This window comes from Crotalus tigris, unplaced genomic scaffold (assembly GCF_016545835.1).
Source record: "Crotalus tigris isolate CLP2741 ecotype Arizona unplaced genomic scaffold, ASM1654583v1 scf7180000024341.3516292, whole genome shotgun sequence".
NCBI classification, from domain to species: Eukaryota; Metazoa; Chordata; class Lepidosauria; order Squamata; family Viperidae; genus Crotalus; species Crotalus tigris.
This window is the reverse complement of record NW_024100511.1, coordinates 1,825,399-1,849,821: the sequence shown is the minus strand read 5'-3', so window position 1 is coordinate 1,849,821 and position 24,423 is coordinate 1,825,399. Positions and strand designations below refer to the sequence as shown.

At 41.5% G+C, this 24,423-nt stretch overlaps 1 protein-coding gene across 1 annotated transcript in view; it reads right to left on the bottom strand.

Annotated features, from left to right (window-relative positions):
• CLRN2 (clarin 2) overlaps positions 1-6,731 on the bottom strand; it is a 31,481-nt gene extending 24,750 nt beyond the window's left edge. The window contains exon 1 of the mRNA XM_039326517.1: positions 6,452-6,731. Coding sequence (XP_039182451.1) covers positions 6,452-6,725 — 274 coding nt within the window. The 5' untranslated portion in view covers positions 6,726-6,731. The remainder of the gene's footprint in view (positions 1-6,451) is intronic.
• Between the last annotated feature and the right edge of the window lie 17,692 nt (positions 6,732-24,423).

Below are 24,423 nucleotides of genomic sequence, written 5' to 3'. Positions count from 1 at the left end.
TAGTTTTCTTAAAAGTCCCCTCTGGGGGCCACCCCACATCCATACTACGCCCCCCCATTCTAACACACTGCCAATGACCTACAGCGCCGGCGGTCACTAGTAGGGAATGCACTGGCTTAACCACCCACACAACCTAACACGGACTTCATTAGGATCGCCATCCCGAGTCCAGGGGAGTGATCAGGCCCCCTCTTCTATCTTCAAGTGAGATAGGTACCATTACTTTAAACACATACTCGCCTGCCTTGTAGTTACACCCGTCCTGGCCAGGAGTTGGTTCAGACTTCCTTTCCTTTCCCAAAGGGTTCTTGGACTGGCCTTCAGTACTGTCGGCTCTGCTGAGAAGCCACAGCTGTCTCCTGGAGGAAACACACCCCCATGGCGCCTGGAGAATTGTTCAGAGATGGCTTACCAGCAGGTCCGAAGGGTCCAGCCGTCCTCAGCGAAATATCGCCTCACTCAAGCTTTTCCCGGCCAATGCACCAGAAAATGTTGTAGAATTGAAAAACTTGAATCAGCTCTTTCAGGAAAGGGAAGTTTATTGCGCGCAGGTTCAGAGAGCCATCCTGGCTGAAGAAATCTGAACAAAAGCCTGGTCATTGATGACCATTTTTATAACCCTTCAAGCGGGGGTTATTTTCAGGTCACATTCCACAGGTCCTTATTCTAACATAGAAAAACTACTAGACAGATCTATAATCGATAGCTCCTCGTTTACATTGGAATGTTTTTAGCAATAGCAATATATCAAGTGTTAAGCAATTTAGATACACCATGTGACAAGCAGTTAGTAATATATCATGTGCAGAGCTGGGAACAGGATGTCTGGCCATCCTAAATTTAAGAGTTGTCTTGTAAGCAAAACAAACCTCCCTTTTACCCACATTTTTGTTGGGCCATCTGCCTTTTATACACATCCTTTGTCGGACCATCAGTATTTTTCCAGGTACCACTTTAATGGAATGCTGGTACAAATAGGAACTGGCTGCTCTGGTCCTTATCATCTGTTATTTCCCCCCTCCTGATTACCTATCATGTACACACAAAGCTTTATTGCCCTTTCATCCTCCCCCCTTCTTTTGATGAAAGGATGCCTGTGAGGCCCCAAGCTGAGCCAGGCAGAGCTGACACATATCCAGTTCCTGCAACCATTTGTCATATGATTCAGCCTACAGCCCCCTAATCATTTTTGTTGCTTTTCTCTGCACTCTTTTTTAGCATCTCAACATTTTTTGTATCATGATGACCAGAACTGGGGGTAATACTCCAAGCGTGATCTCAACTAGTGCAGTATAAAGTGGTACTAACACTTCACATCATCTTGAAACTATCCCTCTGTTGATGCACCCCAGGATTACATCAGCTTTTGTGCAGCTACAGAAGGCAATCCAAGTCTAAATCAAATTATGTCATAGATCTGGCAACATTTGGATAGTTGTACTGTAACTAATTGATTTGTACTTGTGGGTGAACAATCAATCAAGAACTGAAATTGAAATTTACCACTACTCTTTATTTTGTCACATTGGCTGGCTCATTCAACTTTGGATTGTCTCAGCAAAGGTGCAAGCGCTGTGTCCATAGATAAGGTTAAAGAAGTCAAAATGATGGACACAAGCATGAGATCAAAACCCCACCCATTTTTTCATGCATCCCTCATTTGCATGTCTCCAGCTATTTTGTCCCCATCTTGATAACCTGTGAAAAGGGATGATTAGGCTGGCAGGCAGCAGTGACTAAGCTTGAATGGGGTTCAGCAGAAAGGTGAGGTTGGGGGGGGGGGATATATTTGTGCTGATGTAGAATACATACTACACAATGGAGAACCAGAGCATCACAATACTTCAAAAATGCTTCTTTTTCCTGATTTCCTTCCAAGGCAAGGCTGACAATTTCACATGAAACTGCCTTTGGGCAGTGGCAGAATCAGGGACAAAAACTACAGGTAGTCCTTGACTTACAATCATTCATTTAGCAACCAGAGTTACAATGATGCTGACAAAAGTCACAGTCATCTCACTTATAACATCACCACAGTCATGTGATCAAAATTTAGGCATTCAGCAGCCAGCATGTATTTGCAACAGCTGCAGCATCCTGGGGTCACATGACTGCTGTTTGCAACATCCTGAGCCAGTTTCCCAGAAGGAAAATCAGTGGGGTACGCCTGATTTGCTTAATGACAGAATTCACTTAACAGCTGCAGTGATTTGCTTAATAACCATAGCAAAAAGGTTTAAAATCAGGCATGACTCACTTAACAACTCTTGCTCATCAATGGAAATTCTGGTCTCAATTGTGGGGAAGTTGAGCACTACCTGTATTCTAATATCAGTGCAGCTGAGAATGACTTAAGCCTGCTGAGTTTTATTTTCTTTTTCAAGATTTACAAAATCAGGTGAATTTGGGATATAGTTTTAATTACAGTTTTTGCCTGCTTGTTTGTGTGGGTAGGCATTTTCTTCTTGTTTAAAGTTTTGCTTTGCCTTGCTTTTGTGTATAGCAAACTATTTTTATATGATTCTATGTATATGTTTGAACATGGATCAGTAAAAGTATTTGGTTTGTGTGGAAGCCAATGCAAATGAGGAAAGTGAGTGAGTGCAACAGATTTACTTTTTTTTTCTCTTTTCATGCAGAGGAAGTAATGCATGGTTCAATAAGTATCATTTTTAACATGTGCAACAGTGCTCAGGTGATCCCTCTTTGAGACAAAAAAATATTTTCTTTATAACAATCATCTCCAATCTTTCTGCTGCTGCATCATTGACTTGAAACAACAAAACCCTTTTTATTGGCTCAAGGTCCAGGGAGGGGGAGGGGGAACAATTAATCAGCTTCTGCCTGGATTATCATCTTCTAAGTCAGGGGTATCAAACTGCCAACCCACAGGCTGGATGCATCATGCCGAAACTATGCCCACCCCATTGCCGGCAATATTACCAGCTTGACACCCCTGTTCTAAGTCTTGAAAAGCTATCTAAGATGACTTCCAGAGCAGCTGGTCAGAAGAGATATCACTAAACTGATATTGTATCCTAATTGTGTAGCTTTTAGAAAACCCCACCAATTGATACAATTCTCCATACTAATTCAGAAGTAAATAGGAGAAGACCACTCACCACAATAGGAGTCAGAAAAGTCAAAATGATAACTGCAACCATGTGACTGAAGACCCCTTATACGGGTTGGACTTTTTTGATGCCCGGTGCAAGTACCTTTATGTTGTGCTTTCATCTTGCACCAGAACCAGAAGCAAATCAGGTGAGCATAAATTGTCTGCCCATATACTTCGCTGTTTACACCCACCTACAACAGGGATATCCATCCACTCTTGGCCTTTTCCCCAGGGTGAACTTCAAATATCACAGACTGGAAGGCACACCACTCAAGCTTGCCATACAGCCAGCTCATGGGCTGGAATGATACATTCAGTCCAATCAATACCTTTTCCCATTTGTTCCTCGCAAAAGAATGTCAGCTTTGAGAACTAATGGCAGCAAAGTGCTCAGCTCTCTGAATTGCAATAATTGATGAAACCTATCTGCTGCATAAGTATGAGTTACCCAGAGTCAATTTGAAATAGGGTCATACAAACTGACTGACTGAATGTTCTGGGAATGAGTTGAAGAAAGTAGCTTGGGGGGTTGTCAGAGAGATATTCAGCCATAGTGGCGAATATCTATAGCTCAGGTATAGGATGAGGATGAAGGTTTGTTCTCCGAGCTTCTGGATTGGTTTCCAAGCATTTCATTACCAGGCTAGGTAACATCTTCAGCAGCGTTTATTCAGCCATCTACATAATTTCTGCAAAATCATTAATCTATTAATCTAAAGCAGGGATGTCAAACTGCCGGTCCACAGGCCGGATGCATCATAGCAAACCCACGCCCACCCCATTGCCAGCAATGGCAGAAAAGTTGTGATACGTCACGACACATCATGTGACTTTGCGAGTTTGACACTCCTGACCTAGAGGAAAGTAAAGAATTATGTGTAGTCTTTTATATATTTTGCCTGCCATCTAGTGATAGTGTAGATTTCTGCAGCTGTGGCATAAATGTTAAAGAGCTGGGTGCGGAGGCCAAACTTTTACAGGCTGCTTTAGAATGACATCGTCCATCAGCAGCAGCAGTAACATCAGTATCAGTATCATCAGCATCATTTAAATTTATATGCTGGCCAACTCCCAGGAACTCTGGGCAGTTCAACATAATATTCTTTTTAACTGCTCAGAATTTAATTACTAGAATATTTTCAAAAGAATATTCTGCAAGAGGAGGCTTGGAGGATTTGTCCCAGCAAGCATGAACGCAGAACTTTTTGTTTACAATTTTAAGTGCATTAGTTAATGCTAAGTCTTTCAAGTCAATTTCAAGAAAGTGAAAGGAAATGGAGGTTGATTCTGACACCCATCAAAGCAAGAATCATGCCCAGGAGCCAGATGCAAAAGGGAGGTTTCCCATCAGATCTACCAGGCCCATTGTTGACCCTGGATCATGTCACCCCACAGTTGGGTCTGAAAGTACCTCCAGGTTCCCAACCAAATTATTGGACAGGCTGAAGTTCACTTCAGGTAGACACCATTTCACCAGGCATCCATCCTTTTGGTTGTTTGTCTCACATGGAAAGTTTACTCACTCAACTTCTATGCTGAAGACTAGTGAAAAAAAAAAAAAAAAGCTGCACAGTCAGGCTCCAACAAGCATTCCTGATTTTTCTGGAGTGTTGGAGTATATGCTGTCATTTTAATTTTATTCTTTTTTTAATTTTAATTTTATTCTTTTTGAATTTTTGTATATTGTGTATTCTTTCAATCCCAAGTTACACTTTCCTGGGCATAGAAGAAAATTGCTAATGAAGATTGGAATAAAATCAAAGCAAAAATGAACTTCTGAATTAGTCCTACATAATGAAAATAGAGAAGCTTTTTAGGCCTGATGGGGGAAGAAGAGAATTATGGATATTTTGGCCTTAGTCATAAGAGAGAGGACTGCCTTTTTCTCTAACAATTCTAGTTGCATTACAGGTAGTCCTACACTTACAACCATTTAGCAACTTTTCCAAAGTTATAACAGCACTGAAAAATATGTTTTATGACTGGTCCTGACACTTATAACCATTGCAACATCCCCATGGTTATGTGATCAAACTTTGGGTGTTTGGCAATGGATATATATTTACAATGGTTGCAACTTCCTGGGATCAAGTGATCACCCTTTGCAACTTTCTCAGCTGGTTTCCAACAAGCAAAGTCAATGGGGGAAGTTGGATTTGCTTGATGACCACATTTTACTTAACAGCTGCAATGATTCACTTAATAATCATGGCAAAAAAGATCTTAAAACTAGGCTTGACTCTCTTAGCAACTGCTTTGCCTTGGCAAACAATGGAAATTCTGGCCTCAATTATCATAATAAATCAAGGACTACCTGTGTTCTGCTCTTTGGGTGGGAATAATAATTTAAGTACAGTTAACAAGATCTGGTTGGCAAAGATTTAGACCAGTGGTTCTTAACCTTTTTGAACGAATCACCCCCTTGAGCCAATGAGGAAGTTGTCATCGCCCCCCTCCCCCAACATAACCTCTCAATCACAACATAGGAAATAATTCTTCAATTTATGCAAACACTTTTTTTGTTTTCTTTAAAACTGTCATCAGGACATATCGATGCAAATAATTTATTTCCAGGCTTTTCCCCATATCTCCCATATTCTGGCCAATGGCGCGCCACTGTATGGGTAGAAGCTGCTGCACAACGCGCATGAAGATAAGCGATGTGTATGTACATATGTACGGGGTTCTGTACTGAAGCTAGCTGAAGCTAGTTGGAGGAACATTTGAAAACACAATTCAATCCACTAATAGCGAGCGATCTGATGTTTTTGTACGACAGATATGCAGTGATTCACTGTACGAAAAAGTCTCAAAAGTGTCCCCAAAACTTCTCGCTTCATCACCCCCATATTGCCCCCTTTTCATTCCTTTGCCCCCGCGTCGCCCCTTTTCGTTCCATCGCCCCCCTGAAAAATGAAATTGCCCCCTGGGGGGCAATATCACCCAGGTTAAGAACCAATGATTTAGACCACCAATAGAGGGTAGCAAAGACATGTTCTTGTGTCTCTTGGTTGCCCTCTAGTGGTCCCTTAGCTCCCAGGGCTGCCACTCTGGGTTTAATTGTTCAACCCCTACATTTTCCCCAGGCAAAATCATGTTGAAGCACAAAAATCCTTTTTCAATCCAAACTTATGAAGAAGAGAATACAGAATAACAGAGTTGGAAAGGATTGTGAAGATCTTCTAGTCCAATCCCAGCCCAAGCAGGAGAACTTCCGGTAAACAAAATTTTAGGGGCAAATAATAAGATGAATAATCACTAATAATCAAAGAACCTCACTTGAATATGTTTATTTGCAAATGCAGGAAAAATGAAAACAAAAGAGGTACTTACTTTTGAATCTGGAAGACCGGCCCCCAAGTCCACACTGTCGCATTTTGCGCCCCTCAAAGAGCCCATAGTAAATTTCTCCCATGAACTTGATTAACTCAGGGTCTGTGGCGTTGACCAGCTCAGCACCGGTTTTGCAAAGAATTTTCCCTGTCATCCATTTCTGGCTGCCCATGGCCACGAGGATCAGGATGAAAGAGGCAAAGCTTAACACAGCACTGAGAGCAAATAAACCCTTTTGAAAGCAGCTGGGCATTCCTAAGAGTTTTGGAATCATATGGTGAGGTTACACAGGAAATCTCTTTCCAATCCACGGGTTAAAGCATACTCTTTTTTTCTTTTAAAAGCACCCCCAAAAGATTATTTTTATCTGCAGTACTCCAGAGACAGCCAACAGGAGCCTCGTAATTCTGTTGGAAGTGAGTACTTTTTGCTAAAAGGGCAATCCAGGATCTATTACGTGACTAATGTTTCATTGAAAGGCTCAAATTCCTCTCCAGTTTTAAATATTGAAGTGATACCCAGGTCTGACCTGGAATGTATTTCGCTTCAGAGCCTGCTTTTAAGTCTCTTCTGGACAAAGGAAGATGAATTTATTAGATTTTGGGACACCAAATGGTTGTTGCCTAGAATTTCTGTTTTTTAAATATTATCCTGGCCATCTTGCTTAGACAATACTCTGTTTTCCATGACTGTTAACTGGATAAATAATATTTCCAGATGAATAGGCACACCACTAGAGCAATTTTCAGGCTATGAAAAAAAAAGATACAAATTGATTGCAGCCTAGAGAAACACATACTTTTCTTGCAACATCACGGGGATGAAATGCAAAATGACCTTATGAGGCATCTCTCAGTTATACCAGTTGCAAATGTTTGTTTAATGACCATTTATTTTATTTATTTATTGATGGCTGATGGGAGCATCTGTGCACATATAGCAGCGAAAAGAAGAAAAAATCAGCCAAAAAAACCCCAACAAGCAGCATTAATGTCTATATTTGCAAACACGGGGCTTTCAATCAGGGGTTGCCCAAGACAATTTGCTACTTGAGGCATCAGGTTTGTGGAGTCTTTAGTGCCCTCTGAGCTTGGTTGTTTTCTTGCAGATGTTTTATTACCCAACTATATGAAGATGCATCTAAAGTCTGTATAAGAAAACAATCAAGCTCAGAGAGCAACAAGGACTCCACAGTTGAACCCTGAGTACAGATCTCTTCTATTAATACCAGGTGGCTGCTCCTAAAATCCTGAGGAAGTCTTAGGTTAGAAGCGATGGGTAGTCTCTGTGCTAGGTTCCCCATTTAACTGCTATAGGTAGTCCTTGATTTACGACCACAACTGAGTTTTAAATTTCCATTAATAGGTAAGGCAGTTGTTAAATGAGCTTTGCCCAAATTTACAACCTTTTTTTTGCCACAGTTGTTAAGCAAATCACTGCAGTTAAGTGAATCATGTGATTGTTGAGCAAATCTGGCTTCCCCCATTGATTTGCTTGTCATAAGCCAGTTGGGAATGGTGATCACATTACTTAGGGAGAATGCAACCGTCATAAATATAAGCCAGTTGCTAAGCACTTGAATTTTGATCATGTGACCATAAGTCACTTTTTCAGTACTGCTGTAACTTTGAATGGTCACTAAAAATGGTTGTAAGTCAAAGACCATCTTTATTAGCTGGCCAAATGTCCCTATCTCATTCTGGCTAATGATAGGCCCTGTTTATGAAAACTATGAAGGTCCTACTGTTGCACCCAAAATAGGTCCTAGGCTGATGCCAAAGCCAATAAAGACCACCAGACACAAGAAATGGTTTTTCCAGCTTCTTTTATTGGAGTACTCCAGCACAAGGGTCATAGCAGCTAAAGGAGCCAAGACCTCAAAGAATGCATGAGCACAAATTTTATACAGTTATGATTAAGGAAGTTAACACCCTAAGAATCACACATGGGTTCCTTGCTTGACACGTTTCTTTTGATTGGATTCTTCTATTTTACACTTCCTCTTCATACATTACATGTTTATGTTAATAAGCTTTCTTATTAAAAGAGGTGTGTCTTTTACTATTATAAACTACAGGTTAGTAAAGTTTATATATCTACATGCTTTAGCTAGCATCCTTCTAGTGTGTCCTTCTAACTTGTAACTTTTTTGTTGCTAGTAGTGTCCCACCTTTCATTATACTCATTGCAGCTGCAACTTTCTGTCTCAGCAATTCCTTTAACAAACTTTCCTAATTCCAACCTGAGTCCTTCATTTTCCCCTTTTGTTCTTTTTAAAGCTTTGATTGAAAAAAACATCCAATAACCTGATCTCTGAGATCAAATCCATACAACTAATAATTGTGGGTAAACATTGCAAGTAAGCACAGAAAATAAACCCTATCACAACAATTAACACAAGAATTATAAAAGTGTTTTTGAGCCATGCAAATACGAGCATAGTCATAGAAAAGAGCATTGTTTGCAAATGCTCTTTTTTTTTGTTCACGGAGGCTTGAGAACACCTAAAAACGAAAGTGATCACAATGTATGAAATGGTTTCCTGCCAGTCCTGGTTTCCAAAAGAGAAGCTTTTCTTGTAGATTAGTGTATGTATGTATGTATGTATGTATGTATGTATGTATGTATGTGTGTGTGTATATATATATATATATATATATATAACATTGCTGCTCAAAGCAAGAAGCTAAAAACACCAGCCTGAAGATGACGAATGTGACTTCGTCGAAACGTTGCCAAGACACTTCCAATTTTACGCGGGAGAAAACCCGAACAACCAAAGACCTATATACAAATACCCGCGAAAACCTCAGAAAACATATATATATATATATATATATATATATATAAAATTCATGTTGGTTACTACTACAAAAACCATGTTTCAATTATTACAAAGTCCATCCTGTGTGGTTCTCATTTCCCCTTTGAGGCTAACATAAGCCCTTTCAGCAATATATTAATATAAAATGTTGGTAAACATTTCCTAAAAAACCCTAAATGAAGTAGGATCAATAGTAACAGTGACTGAATATAAAATGTACAGTTTTGCAAAATTAGTAATAGATCTCATGTAGAAGATAGCTTTCAAAGATTGCAGTATGCAGATCAGGCACTGTGAGCACCAACAAACAAATCAAAATCCTTAATATAATAATCAAAATAAAAAGACCAATAAATGATTTCAACCACATCAAGTTAGGGGACCATGAAGTACAGGTAGTCAGTCAGTCATAATTAGGGCAAAACTACTTAACAACTGTCTTGCCCAACAATAGAAACCTTTGCCTCAACCATGGTTGCAAATCAAGGACTACCTATAATAGCATTCTACATATTTAAAAAAACTTGAATTAGTATTTGCAAGAGAATAAAAAATAGCAAATTGATTTAAAATAATGTGAGCATCTGCAAGAACTTGGCTTTTTGGATTAACATAAGCATAATAACTAGAACTTACAGTATAAGAGCATAAACTCCTCCTTGACCTGCTAAGAAAAATCTAGAACTATGCATTTTTGAATAGCAAGTGGAGACATGGAGGAAACTCCAGTTTTGTAATCTACTAATGACATCTACTATAACATTTGCATAAATTGCAAGCAATGCTGAAATATTTTAAAAAGAGCAAATTTTAATTTAGCAACTCTTAATCCTGGCAAAAATCAATGAAGGACATAATGGAAGAAGGACTTCCATTCAACAAAAGGATTGCATAGAGTTCACTTAACATAAAAAAAAAATCAGATTTTATTCTGAAACTAAGCTGAATAGTAGTAACAGGTGTAACTAAAATTGCCAAGTTGCAAATACCAGACCATATGGAGGGAAAAATTGTATGTGCCACAGTCCCATAGATCTAATACCAACCATCCTCAGGTATTATCTAGGGCAGGGCTTTTCAATCTTTTCACATATTGTACCATTTTTTAGGATATGACAATATTTGATTAGCAAGATGTCATAAACTTGATGAATTAAAAAAGGAGAAATTTGGGGCTTTACTTATTAGATTCATTTGTATAGAAATGGCTAGTTTATAATTCTTTGGAAAAGTAAAAAGTTGAGGTTCAATGTTAATGCTTTCTTATACTGCAACAAAGGAAGTCAGAAGTCAATGCCTTTTCTTTTTCCTTTCTCTCCCTCACTTTTCCCTTTTTTTCTTACCCTTCGCTCACAAAACCCCCCTCTTACTCACCATTTGCTTGCAAAAGCTACTCGTTCATTCTTTCACTAGTAAATACTTTGCTGGCAAAAGCCTCTAGCTCGCTCTTTCACTCACTCACACTTTGCTCGCAAAAGCCTCCCTCTGTCTCTCTCTCTCTCTCTCTCTCTCTCTCTCTCTCTCTCTCTCTCTCTCTCTCTCTCTCTCTCTCTCTCACACACACACACACACACACACACTTTGCTCGCAAAGCCTCTGGCTCGGACTTTCACTCACTCACACTTTGCTCACAAAAGCCTGTTGCTTGCTCTTTCACTCACTTACTCACACTTTATTCTTCAAAGGTCTCTTGCTCACTCTTTCACTCACTCACACTTTGTTCGCAAAAGTCTCTTGCTCTCTTGCTCACTCACACTTTGCTTGCAAGACTCTCTCACTTTCACTCAATCACACTTTTCTCCCAAAAGCCTCTCTCTCACCCTTTCATTCACTCATTTTGCTTGCAAAAGCCTCTCTTTCTATCTCTCATTCTTTCACTCACTCACTTTGCTTGCAAAACGTCTCATTTGCTCTCTTGGTCTATCACTCACTCACACTTTGCTCCAAAAAGCCTCTCGCTTGCTTGTTCTCTCTTAGCTCGCAAAAGCCTCTTGCTCACTCACTCACATTTTGCTTGCAAAAGCCTCTCGCTTGTGCTCACTCATTCACAATTTGCTCAAAAAGCCTCTCGTTCTCTTGCTCACTCGCAATTTGCTCGCAAAAGCCTCTTTTTCTCTTTCTTTCACTCACTCACTTTGCTTGCAAAGCCTTTTGCTCACTGTTTTACTCTCATTTTGCTCACAAAAGCCTTTCATTCGCTCTTTTACTCACTTTGCCCACAAAAGCCTCTTGCTCATTCTTTCACTCACTCACTTTGCTCCCCAAAGATTCTCTCTTTCGCTCTCACTCTCTTTGCTCGCAAAAGCCTCTTGCTCAACTCACTCACATTTTGCTCGCAAAAGCCTCTTGCTCATACTCACTCACACTTTGCTCGCAAAAGCCTCTTGCTTGATCTTTCACTCACTCAATTTGCTCGCAAAAAGACACTTGTTCATTCTATCACTCACTTTGCTCGCAAAAGCATCTCGTTCTCCTGCTCACTCACAATTTGCTTGCAAAAGCCTCTCTCTCTCATTCTTTCACTCACTTATTTTGCAAGCAAAAGCCTTTCGCTCACACTTTCTCTCTTTCAGTCACTCACACTTTGCTTATAAAAGCCTTTCATTCGCTTTCACTCATTCACACTTTGCGCACAAAAGCCTCTCGCTCTCACTCACTTTGCTCACAAAAGCCTTTTGTTAGCTCTTTCACTCACACTTTACTCCCAAAAGCCTCTCACTCACTCTCTTGCTCGTTCACTCACTCACACTTTGCTTGCAAAAGATTCTCGCTCGCTCTTGCTCTCTCACATTTTGCTTGCAAAAGCCTCTCGATCACTCTCAAAAGCTTCTTGCTATCTTTTATTCACACTTTGCTCGCAAAAGCCTCTCGTTTGCTCTCTCATTCACTCTCACTTTGCTTGCAAAAGATTCTTGCTCGCTCTCACTCACTCACATTTTGCTCGCAAAAGCCTCTTGCTCATGGTCTCACATACTGACACTTTGCTCGCAAAAGCCACTTGCTCACTCACACTTTGCTTGCAAAAGCCTCTGGCTCGCTCTTTCACTAACACACTTGGTTCGCAAAAGCCTCTTGCTCTCTCACAGTTTGCTCACACAAGCCTCTCTCTCTCTCTCTCTCTCTCTCTCTCTCTCTCTCTGTTTCTTGTTTACTCACTCACACTTTGCTCACAAAAAGCCACTTGCTCATTCTTTCACTCACTTTGCCTGCAAAAGCCTTTCTTTCACTCTCTTTGCTCACAAAAACCTCTTGCTCGCTCTTTTACGCACTCACTTTGCTCGCGAAAGCCTTTCATTCGCACTTTCACACTTTGCCCATAAAAGCTTCTCACTCTCTTGCTCTCACTCACATTGCTCGCAAAAGCCTTTTGTTTGCTCTCACTCACATTTTGCTTCCAAAAGCCTCTGGCTCACTCTCTCACTCACATTTTGCTCGCAAAAGAGTCTCGCTCTCTTGCTCTCACTCACTTTGCTCACAAAAGCCTTTTGTTTGCTCTCATTCACGTTTTGCTTGCAAAAGCCTCTGGCTCACTCTCTCACTCACATTTTGCTTACAAAAGCCTATTGCTCATGCTCACTCACTCACACTTTGTCGCAAAGGCATCTTGCTTGTTCTTTCACTCACTCACTTTGCTCGCAAAAGCCTCTCGTTCTCTAGCTCACTCACAATTTTCTTGCAGAAGCCTCTCTTTCTCTCTTCCACACTCAATTTGCCTGCAAAAGCCTCTTTCTTTCACTCACTCACTTTGCTCGCAAAAACCTCTTGCTCACTCTTTTATTCACTCATTTTGCTTTGCAAAAGCCTTTCGCTCACACTTTCTCTTTCACTCACTCACACTTTGCTCACAAAAGCCTTTCACTCACTCTTTCACTCATTCACAAAAGCCTCTTGGTCAATTCTTTCATTCACTCTGTTCCCAAAAGCCTCTCAATCTCTCACTCTCGCTTTTCTCGCAGAAGCCTTTTGTTCACTCTCTCACATTTTGCTTGCAAAAGCCTCTTGCTCGTGCTCACTCACTCATACTTTGCTTGCAAAAAGCCACTTGTTCATTCTTTTACTCATTCAGACTTTGCTCGCAAAAGCCTCTTGCTCACTTTCACTCACTCACTTTGCTCTCAAAAGCCTCTCTTTCACTCACACTTTGCACGCAAAAGCCCCTCACTCTTTACTCATTCACAATTTGCTTGCAAAAGCCTCTCTCTCATTCTTTCACTCACTCACTTTGCTTGCAAAAGCATCTCATTTGCTCTCTTGCTCTATCACTCACTCACTCTCACTTTGCTCCAAAAGCCTCTCGCTCTCTTATTCTTTCACTCAATCACATTTTGCTCACCAAAGCCTCTCACTCATGCTCACTCATGCACACTTTGCTTGCAAAAATCCACTTACTCATTCTTTCACTCACACTGCTCACAAAAACCTCTCATTCTCTTGCTCACTCAATTTGCTTGCAAAAGCCTTTCTCTTTTTCTTTCACTCACTCACTTTGCTCACTAATCCTCTTGCTTGCTCTTTCACTCACTCACACTTTCCTCACAAAAAACCACTTGCTCATTCTTTCACTCACTTTGCCTGCAAAAGTCTTTCTTTCACTCTCTTTGCTCACAAAAACGTCTTGCTCTCTCTTTTACGCACTCATTTTGCTCGCGAAAGCCTTTCACTCGCACTTTCACACTTTGCCCACAAAAGCCTCTCGCTCTCTTGCTCTCACTCACTTTGCTTGCAAAAGCCTTCTGTTTGCTCTCATTCACGTTTTGCTTGCAAAAGCCTCTGGCTCACTCTCTCACTCACATTTTGCTCACAAAAGCCTATTGCTCATGCTCACTCACTCACACTTTGTCACAAAGGCGTCTTGCTTGTTCTTTCACTCACTCACTTTGCTCGCAAAAGCCTCTCATTCTCTAGCTCACTCACAATTTTCTTGCAGAAGCCTCTCTTTCTCTCTTCCACACTCAATTTGCCTGCAAAAGCCTCTTTCTTTCACTCACTCACTTTGCTCGCAAAAACCTCTTGCTCATTGTTTTACGCACTCATTTTGCTCGCAAAAGCCTTTCGCTTACACTTTCTCTTTCACTCACTCACACTTTGCTCACAAAAGCCTTTCACTCACTCTTTCACTCATTCACACTTTGCCCACAAAAGCCTCTTGCTCAATTCTTTCACTCACTCACTTTGTTCCCAAAAGCCTCTCACTCTCACTCTCACTTTGCTTGCAAAAGTCTTTTGTTTGCTCTCACATATTCATATTTTGCTCACAAAAGTATCTCGCTCATGCTCACTCACTCATACTTTGCTCGCAAAAGCCTCTAGCTTGCTTTCACTCACTCACACTTTGGTCACAAAAGCTTCTTGCTCATTCCTTCACTCACTCCCACTTTGCTTGCAAAAGCCTCTTGCTCTCTCTCTCTTTCACTCTCTGCTCTCTGCTCTCAAAAGCTCGGTCTCTTATTCTTTCACTCATTCACACTTTGCTCACAAAAGACCCTTGCTTGCTCTTTCACTCACACTTTGCTCGCAAAAGTCTCTCTCTCTCTCTCTCTCTCTCTCTCTCTCTCTCTCACACACACACACACACACATTGCTCACAAAAGGCTCTCTCTTGCTTTTTCACTCATTCACATTTTGGTCACAAAAACCTCTTGCTCGTTCTTTCACTCACTTTGCTCACAAATGCCTCTCGCTCGATCTCTCGCTCTTTCACTCACTCACTTTGCCCACAAAAGCCTCTCGCTCTTTCACTCTCTTTGCTTGCAAAAGCCTCTTGCTCACTTTCACTCACAATTTGCTTGCAAAAGCTTCTGTCATACACTTTGTTTGCAAAAGCCTCTCTTTTTCACTCACTGTTCGCAAAAGTCTGTCTCATTCTTTCACTCTTTGCTTGCAAAAGCCTCTTGCTCACTTTTACTCACTTTGCTCACAAAAGCCTCTCTTGTTCTTTCACTCACTCACTTTGCTTGCAAAAGCTTCTTGCTCATTCTTTCATTCACTCTTTGCTCGCAAAAGCTTCTGTCTCTCTGTCTCTCTCTCACACACACTTTGCTCACAAAAGCCTCTCTCTCGGACATTCAGTTTGCTTTCAAAAGCTCCTTGTTTCTTTGGAGGAGAACTGCTCCTATTGCCACATTGCTAGCATCAGCTTGAATAACAAAAGTCTCCTCTGGATCCACAGAGAAAAGTCTCTTCAGCTTTTCAAAAGCGGCTTGACATTCCCCTGTCCATTTCAGTGGTTGGCTGGGTTTTGGCTTATCCCCACCTTTGGTTTTTAACAGACTTGTGATGGGGAGCGCAATTTGCGCAAAGGAAGAAATAAACTGCTGGTAAAAATGTGCAAAGCCTAAGAAGCTCTGTAGTTGCTTCCTAGTGTGAGGGTGCCCCCACTCCAGTATAGCTCGCACTTTCTCCAGGTCCATCTCCAGCCCTGTTTGAGATGTGATAGCCCAAGTAATCAATGTGATCTTTGTGGAATTAGCATTTTGGGAGTTTGGCATAGAGTTTGACAGAGCGGTTTATTTAATACTGCTCTGACCAGTTTGACGTGCTCTGCCTTGGTCTCGGTATAGATTAAGATATCATCAAGATAAACCAAAACCCCCTTGTACAGGTGCTCATGAAGAACCTTGTTGATCAATTGCATGAATACAGCAGGAGCCCCCTGCAAGCCTCTCACAAATCTAGTTTAGAGAAATTTTTTCCTTTTGACAAGTGTGCTAGCATGTCTCTCATTAGAGGGAGGGGTACATATTCTCCATGCACACCACGTTCAGATCCCTATAATACATGCAGACATGAAGAGACCCATCCTTCTTCTCTCTAAATAGCACGGGGCAGCTACCTGGGATCTGGCAGGCTGAATGAAATCCCCCACCAAATTTTTGTCAATGAACTTATGAAGCTCATTCAACTCCCTAGGGGTCATGGAATACAACTTTGGTTTTGGGAGTTTCACCCCTGGGGCAATCTCAATGGTAAGTCTGTGGGTCAATGGGGTGGAAACTCATCCGATCTCTGCTCACTGAACATTTCAGCTAGGTCCCGGTATTCCAGTGGGAGGTTCTATAACCCCATGCCTCCCGCTCTTATTCTTGGATGGGGCCCTCCTCTTCAGGAATTTCAGGCATCCCTCCCTCCAATCAACTATGGGGTTCCATTTTTGTAACCATGTCAGTCCCAGCACTAGTGGCCACTCCATGCCAGAAGCCACAACAAATGCTAAAGTCTCTGAGTGGTCTCTCAAGGTTAAATGCAGGGGCTTGGTGGTAAAACTGGCCGGTACCTCCCCTGCAATGGTTCCATCAATCTGACAAAAGGTGATTAGAGTCTTGATCTCCTGAGGGGTGCTCCCATTTTCCCTACCAGTTTCGGGCTGATTAAGCAGCAGGTGCACCCCAAGTCCAGCAAGGCTGCTAATTTTACTTTCTTCCCAGTGCCTGGTATGGACAGTTCTAGGGGCATGGTTATGGAGTCGATCGGCTCACTTACTAAGGGGACCTCCTCGTAGTCACTTTCTGCTGCTTCTTAGTTGTCATCTAGTGGAGTTGGAGCTTGTCCCTCTGCCCCATGGGCCTGGGGAAGCTCTACCAACTACACAGTCTTCAAAGCCAACTTCCTTGGCTGCAGTGTGGCTTTTGTGGATCTCCCAGTCAGTTGACGGTCTCCTTTCTTTGCTGGCACTTTGCTGTGACAGTCGACTGCTCGATGGCCCTCCTTTCTGCATTTGAAGCAAACAGTGGAGCAGGGTGGTGCTGATGGTGTCTGGGTGGTTTCTCCTCTCCTCTCAGGCTGCAGCTTGAAGCTCATTCTCACTGGATGGTGATGGTATTTGTGTTGATCTATTTCTACCTCCTCTGCCAATAGGCACTAATCGTACAGTTGTCCTGCCCTGAGGGCCACACAGGCATTGTATAGGTCTTTGTTCAGCCCATCCTATAAACAGCTCACCAGGATGTCCTCTGGTCAGTTTAGACAGCTGGCCAGCTCTCGGAACTCCTCTGTGTATTCGGTTACCAACCGTTGCCCCTGCTTCGTTTTTATGCAAGCAAGGACTTTCTGGTCTGCAAAGCGGTCTTTGAAGCAATGCTGGAGGGCTGCCATAAATTGGTTAAAATTTCTCAATTCTTGAGCGTTGCAGTTGTAAAAGGTCACCATCCAGTCAGCCACACTGTCGTCCACTGCCAGGGTGACCACCCTTTCTCCTCACCTGTTGGCAACATTCTCCCATATATTTGCATGTAGGTGAAAACCTGGGTAAGGAAGAACCCCAACCTTTTGGGAGTCCCGTCAAATTTCACTCCCAATGGAATCAGTTTCATCTCTGCAGGCTGGGGTGGCCCCTCTTTGGGTCTTTGGGGAGGTCATGCTTATTGTAGAGCTGCTGTAGGGGGGACAGCCACTGCTGTCACACCACTGGTTCTTATTTTTTTATATAAATGTTTTATTAACTTTCTATTTTTATAATCAAGTACTTAATAAACAACATGTCGTCTGGATCCATTAATAATTCAGTGGTATAAATTAACTTCTTCAGTCTAGATCCAATATTGCACCATCAAATGTTTCCTCTCTTCTTTCGGTACTACCTGTTTTCCCACACTAGGCAGATACAATTCGTTGTTATTAGTAAATATACAATTGAATATCAACATCTTTGTTACATTTTTTTCATAATATCAATAATATCAGTTTTAGATTACTTTTCTAACCAAAACATCTTAATTGCATTTGCACTTAATATCCACATGTTCAATCAGTACTCTGTTTTTGCTTTTTTTAAATTTTAATTTCCCAACAGTGTTCAAAATGTCTCTATAATTTCTAAGTAAGTTATATTTGGGTAACCAAAAGCTTCTCTTATTCAAACTTCTTAGCGTTTTCCTGTTTCCCTTCTTATACCAAAATCTAATATTCTAGTTACAAATCTTATCTTTCTAGTTATAATAGTACTTCTATTTCTAGCAATTATCCTTCACTATATTCAAACATTTAGTTAATAATATAATAATAAATCTTTATTGATTAGCCCTTGGGCCATATCAAAGTGCAAAGTTCCAGCAACAAATTATTACTAAAGTTTGATAAAAGCAATTTAAAATGAAATTTGATAAAATACAGTTTAAAATGGAACTAGAGTAAAATACGACTTAAAATGAAATTGGAGTAAAATACAGTCTAAAATGAAATTAAAATAGAGTACAGTAATTTAAAATATAGATAAAATATGATAAAATTATATCTTGGAATCACCCTTGCAATCTATCCCAATCAGTCCCAGATATGCAGATCTCAACCGAACCATTTTGTTTAAATACTGTGCTGTGTTAAATGTTATTTTCAAGTTCTGGCCGCACATAAGGTAAGTTGTTTTGATATTATTATTATTATTATTATTATTATTATTATTATTAAAATTTATAAGCCGCCCCACTCCCGAAGGACTCTGGGTGGCTAACAATAAAAAGACATAAAACATAACAAAACAAACAGTACAAGAACAGTCATCCAGGGGTCACATTTTATAAACCCAGGCCTGCCGGAAAAGCCAGGTCTTAAGCATCTTACGGAAAACCAACAGGGTGGGAGCGGTCCTAATTTCTGGGGGGAGCTGGTTCCAAGACGTGGGCGCCATCACAGAGAAAGCCCTCCTCTGCGGCCCCGCCAAACGGCACTGCTTGGCCGATGGGACCTGAAGGAGGCCCAGCCTGTGGGATCTAACCGGACGAAGGGAACTATGAGGTAGTAGGCGGTCTCGCAAATAGCCTGGCCCTGAGCCATATAGGGCTTTAAAGGTAATAACCAACACCTTGAATTGGACCCAGAGACCAATAGGCAACCAGTGCAGCTCACGGAGGATAGGTGTAACGTGGGTGTATCGAGGAGCACCCACTATCACTCGCGTGGCTGCATGCTGGACCAACTGTAGTCTCCGAATATTTTCAAGGGTAGCCCCATGTAGAGCGCGTTGCAGTAGTCCAGACTTGAGGTGACAAGGGCATGAGTGACTGTAAGGAGAGCCTCCTGGTCCAGGTAGGGTCGCAACTGGTGCAACAGACGAACTTGTGCAAAGGTCCTCCCAGCCACAGCCATCAAATGATGTTCCAAATTCAGCTGTGGATCAAGGAGGACACCCAAGTTGCGAACCCGCTCCGAAGAGGGTATATTTTCCCCCGCAAGAGTCAACACTGGACAGTCAACATGGTCCTTGGGAGGCAACATCCAAAGCCACTCGGTCTTGTCAGAATTGAGCCTGAGTCTGTTAACCCCCATCCAGACCCTCACGGCTTCGAGGCAATGGCCCATCACATCGGCCGCTTCACTGAGAGAGCTCGGGGAGGAGATATATAACTGGGTATCATCAGCATACTGATGAAACCTCACCCCGTGCTGTCTGATGATCTCACCCAGCAGCTTCAAATAAATGTTAAATAGGAGGGGGGAGAGGACTGACCCCTGCGGCACACCGCATTGAAGGGGCCTTGGGGTTGACCTCTGCCCTCCCACCAATACCGATTGCGACCGGCCAGAGAGGTAGGAGGAGAACCACCGTAAAACGGTGCCTTCCACTCCCACCCCTTCAAGTCGTCGCAAAAGGATACCATGATCGATGGTATCAAAAGCCGCTGAGAGGTCAAGTAGCACTGAGACAGAGGAATAACCCCTGTCTCGGGCCCGCCAGAGATCATCCATCAGTGCGACCAAAGCGGTTTCTGTGCTGAAGCCGGGCCTGAAGCCAGATTGAAAAGGGTCTAGATAATCCGCTTCATCCAGAGACCATCGGAGCTGGAGCGCCACCACTCTCTCTACAACCTTCCCCACAAAGGGGAGATTGGAGACTGGACGGAAGTTATTTAAGTCAGCCAGGTTCAGGGTAGGCTTCTTGAGAAGGGGCCTCACAACTGCCTCCTTCAAGGATTGCGGGAAAGACCCCTCCCTCAATGAAGCGTTGATCAACACCTGGAGCCAGCCTCGTGTCACCTCCTTGGCAGCCGAGACCAACCAGGAAGGACACGGGTCCAATAAACAAGTGGAGGCGCTCATTGCTCCCACCGCTCTGTCAACATCCTCAGCGGTCACAGACTCAAATTCATCCCATAAAACTGAGCTAAGAACTGCCCCAGTCATCTCAGAAGGCCCTGCCCAATCGGACTCTAGGTCTGTCCAAATCCGAGCGATTTTGTCTGATAGGAATTGCACAAATTCCTCCGCTTTACCCTGTAAGGGCTCCCCGGCTTCCCGAACGTTAAGTAGGGAACAGGTCACCCTAAACAGGGCGGCGGGGCGAGATGGGAATCCCAATGAGTCATTCGTTTGGTATATAGACCAAGGTACCTGTCTCTCACCCTCTTGTACAGGCAACAATCAAATAGTATGTGAGCCAGGTCTTCTACCTCTGCTGCTTCGCAAATGCAGAGATGCTCATTGTAAGGTATTGAAGGAATCTCCCATATCTGACCATTGTGTCAAGCTGTTCGAATCTTGCACATGTAAATATCTCCCTAAGGTGTTTTGGCAATTGTAACTTCAAATAGTTGTTTACTTGAAAAGTACATTTGTATTTACTTAGCCATTTCAAGTTACCCACCTTACTAAGGACCACTATATCATTTTGTGCTTCTATATCCTTAATTCTTTGGCCAGCTCTTTTTTTGAATTGTTCTCCTGTTACACAAGAGACAGGAAGACCACAGCTTCTTACAAAATTTGTTAGTTTGGTGATCCAGGAGATTTGTAATTGTAATTTTATTTGCTCTAGTAGACATAACTTGGGGAGTCTATCAGTCTCCATTTCATTGACTTTGCACCAGTAGTTATAAGCTCTAATTTTGGATAGAGCATGAATTGTATGAATTCCCAATTCAGCTCTAACTGCTGCAGCAGATGTTCTTGGATCTACACCCAGAATACATCTCAAATGCTGGGACTGTGTTTGTTCTAAGACTATGGTTGAGTAAAGACCCCAAACTTCTGCTCCATACAAGAGCATAGTGGTAAACTTAGCTTTATATATCTTAATTAATGGAGCTAAGGACCCTAAATAACTATGGTTCTTTAGTTTAAGCAGTAGATTCAGGTGGGCTTTTGCTCTAAATATACTTCGTTGATGATGGCAAACCCAAGATCCAGTCTTGGAAAAATTTACGCCCAGGTATACAAAGGTGTTAACCTGTTCAATTGGTTCACCAACTAATTGCCACTTATGTCTCTGACGGTGTCTTCCAAACACCATTATTTTTTATTTAGTTTTACTAATAATTAGGGAGTTATCCTGACAGTAAGAGCTGAATCTTCTTAATAGCCTACATAATCCTACTTGTGAATATGATAATAAAATCATATCTTTGGCATAAAGCAAGCTGTTACAGTAATATTTAGGATCATAGGTATATGTACCATGGGATCCTTCATTAACCCTGGCAAGTCATTGATATATAAACTAAATAATAATGGGGCCAGGATACACCCTTGCCTTATACCTTTATTTGTGTGAATCCTGTTAGTCAGAGCCCCATTAACCCTATACTGCACCCTCAAACAGGTACTTAATCAAAGCCAGGAGTCTAGATTCTATATTAAGAGATGTCAGTTTACTCCATAGTACTTCTCTGTTTACTATATCAAATGCTGCTGTAAGGTCTATGAAAGCAGCAAACAGGGGTCTCCTCTTATAGGCATATTTGGCAATTAGATGGTTCAAGACAAATCAGTTATCAATAGTAGATTGGCTTTGTGTAAAACCTGCTTGTTCTTCTGTGAGGATATTGTTTTCCTCTACCCAGATTTCAATTCTGTTCAAAAGGTACCTAGCATATATTTTTGCTGCAATATCAATCAGGCTAATGGGCCTATAATTACTAGGGTCCTTATTATTCCCTTTTGTATGGGGATAACTATTGCCATCTTCCACCCATCTGGTATATGGCAGGTGTTATTTATGTGTGTAAAAAGACCTACCAATTCAGGACCCCACCAGTTGGGAAATTTCTTGAATAATTCTGCTGGTAAAAAATCCTCACCTGAGGCTTTATTGCTCTTTAAACTTTTTGTTATGTCCTGGGACTGCTGAATGACTCAGCAGGCTCAGGAGGCTGCAGAAGGCCCGGGTAGACCACGTGGTTGCCCGGGACCAGACAGGCTGTCTCCAGCCTTGTGAGCATGTGCAAGGTGGGAGACTAGCCTTGCATTGATAGGCTGATGCTGTCCCTGCAAGGAAATATAAAAGAGCTAGAGCCATTTTGTTTGCTGTTCTGTTCTGTTTGTGATCTCAATAAAGAAGTTGTGTTTTGTTACTCCTGCCTCGCTTCGATGTCTCTGATTCTAAAACAGAACATTGGCGACGAAGGTGGGATCGGCTGCAAGAAGAACAACAGGAGAAGCTAGGCTGACTTACCAGAGGAGGCCTGAAGTGCTGGAAAGTTCGGCATCTGGAGGAAGTGATTGCCTGTCAGTACGAGAACGCTGGAGGTGAGCTCAGCTTCGTGGGACCCCTTCTCATACCTTGCAGCGAGAGGTATCAAAGAGGCTCCAGGCTGTAACGATGTCAAAGTTAGGCCGTCTATTGGAATTTGATACTTCTCACACTGAGCGCTGGAGCTCCTATGTGGCTCGAGTAGAGAATTACTTTCGAGTAAACAAGATCCAAGAAGATGGTCTTAAAGCTGCTACATTGCTGTGTGTCTGTGGGCGAGAGACTTTTGATATTGCAGAGAATCTTGTAGCCCCAGCACCACTGGAATCAATTGTGTATGCTGACTTAAAGAGGATGCTGCGAGAGCACTTCGAACCCAAGCTCTCAGTAATTGCATGGAGGCACGCTTTTGAGCAGAGGGATCAGAGGCCTGGTGAGTCTGCTGTGGACTTTGTTGCTGCCTTAAGACAAGCAGCTAGATTCCATTATGGGCTATACCATGGCATGCGATACAGCGGATAAGGAGAGGAGTTAAGATGGATAGTGTTTCTTATGCACAATTACTTAGATGGGATGGTAAAAATTGGCAGTTAAAATCTTTGGAAGATTTAGACAAGAAAATATTATATATTCATGGTTTCAGTACAGACAAATTGTGGATAGATGGAAGGTAGATTGTAATGTGGGTTTGCTCAGAGAAGATGAGAATTTTTTTAAACAAATAAAAGATCAAAGACGAACTCACATTAAGAGAATTTATGGGGTGTTAGTAGAATTGGACTCAGAAGCAGAATTAGTTAAAGAATGTATGATTAAATGGGCACAAAATTTTGGTGAACCAGTTTTATTAGATACTTGGGAAACTATTTGGGTGAGAAATGTTAAATTTACACAAGCTCAGAATTTAAGGGAGAATTTTTACAAAATGTTTTACAGATGGCAACTTGATCCACAAAAAATGTCTCGTATGTATCCTGACTTACAGCCTAAATGTTGGAGATGTGGATGTCTGGATGCTACTTATTATCATATCTGGTGGTCGTGTAAAAATATAAAAGCCTTTTGGATTAAGATATGGTGGAATATTCAAAGAATTTTTAGAAGGAGGGTAAAATTTACCCCACAATTGTTTTTGTTAGGTATTGTTACTGATTGTGATACCAAGGAGGTTATATTGATGTTAAATTTAATTACTGCCGCAAGGTTGTTAGTAGGGCAATGCTGGAAGAAGGAATCTTTGCCTACTTTGCAAGAGTGGTTTCTCAAAGTTTCTTATTTGGCGGAAATGGCAAAGATCTCGGCTTTCTTGAAGGATCAATCGCAAGAGAAGTACGTTGCGGTATGGAAAAAATGGATAGATTTTATACAACATAAGCTGGATATAAAAAATATTATTTAGTTTTTTAATAATTTATATTTAAAATGGAATATTTTGCTTTCTTTTTTTCTCTTTTTTTTCTTCTTTCTGTTCTTCTTTTTCCCTTTTTTGTTTTTTGTTTTTTTTTAAATATATACTATTGTTAATTATTTTATAATTATTTTATAATGCTAGATTCATTTATGGTTTATATTTTTTTCTTAAGATTTTTTTGGTCAAATTTTAATTAAGCCTATATTCAGCTCTGGGAAGATCGGGGGTGGGAATGGGAGGGTTGGGGAGGTGTGGGGGAAGTTTGTTTTGTTTTGTTTTTGTTTTTGTAAAATTTTAAAAATTTAATAAAAATTATCTTTGGAAAAAAAAAAGACAAG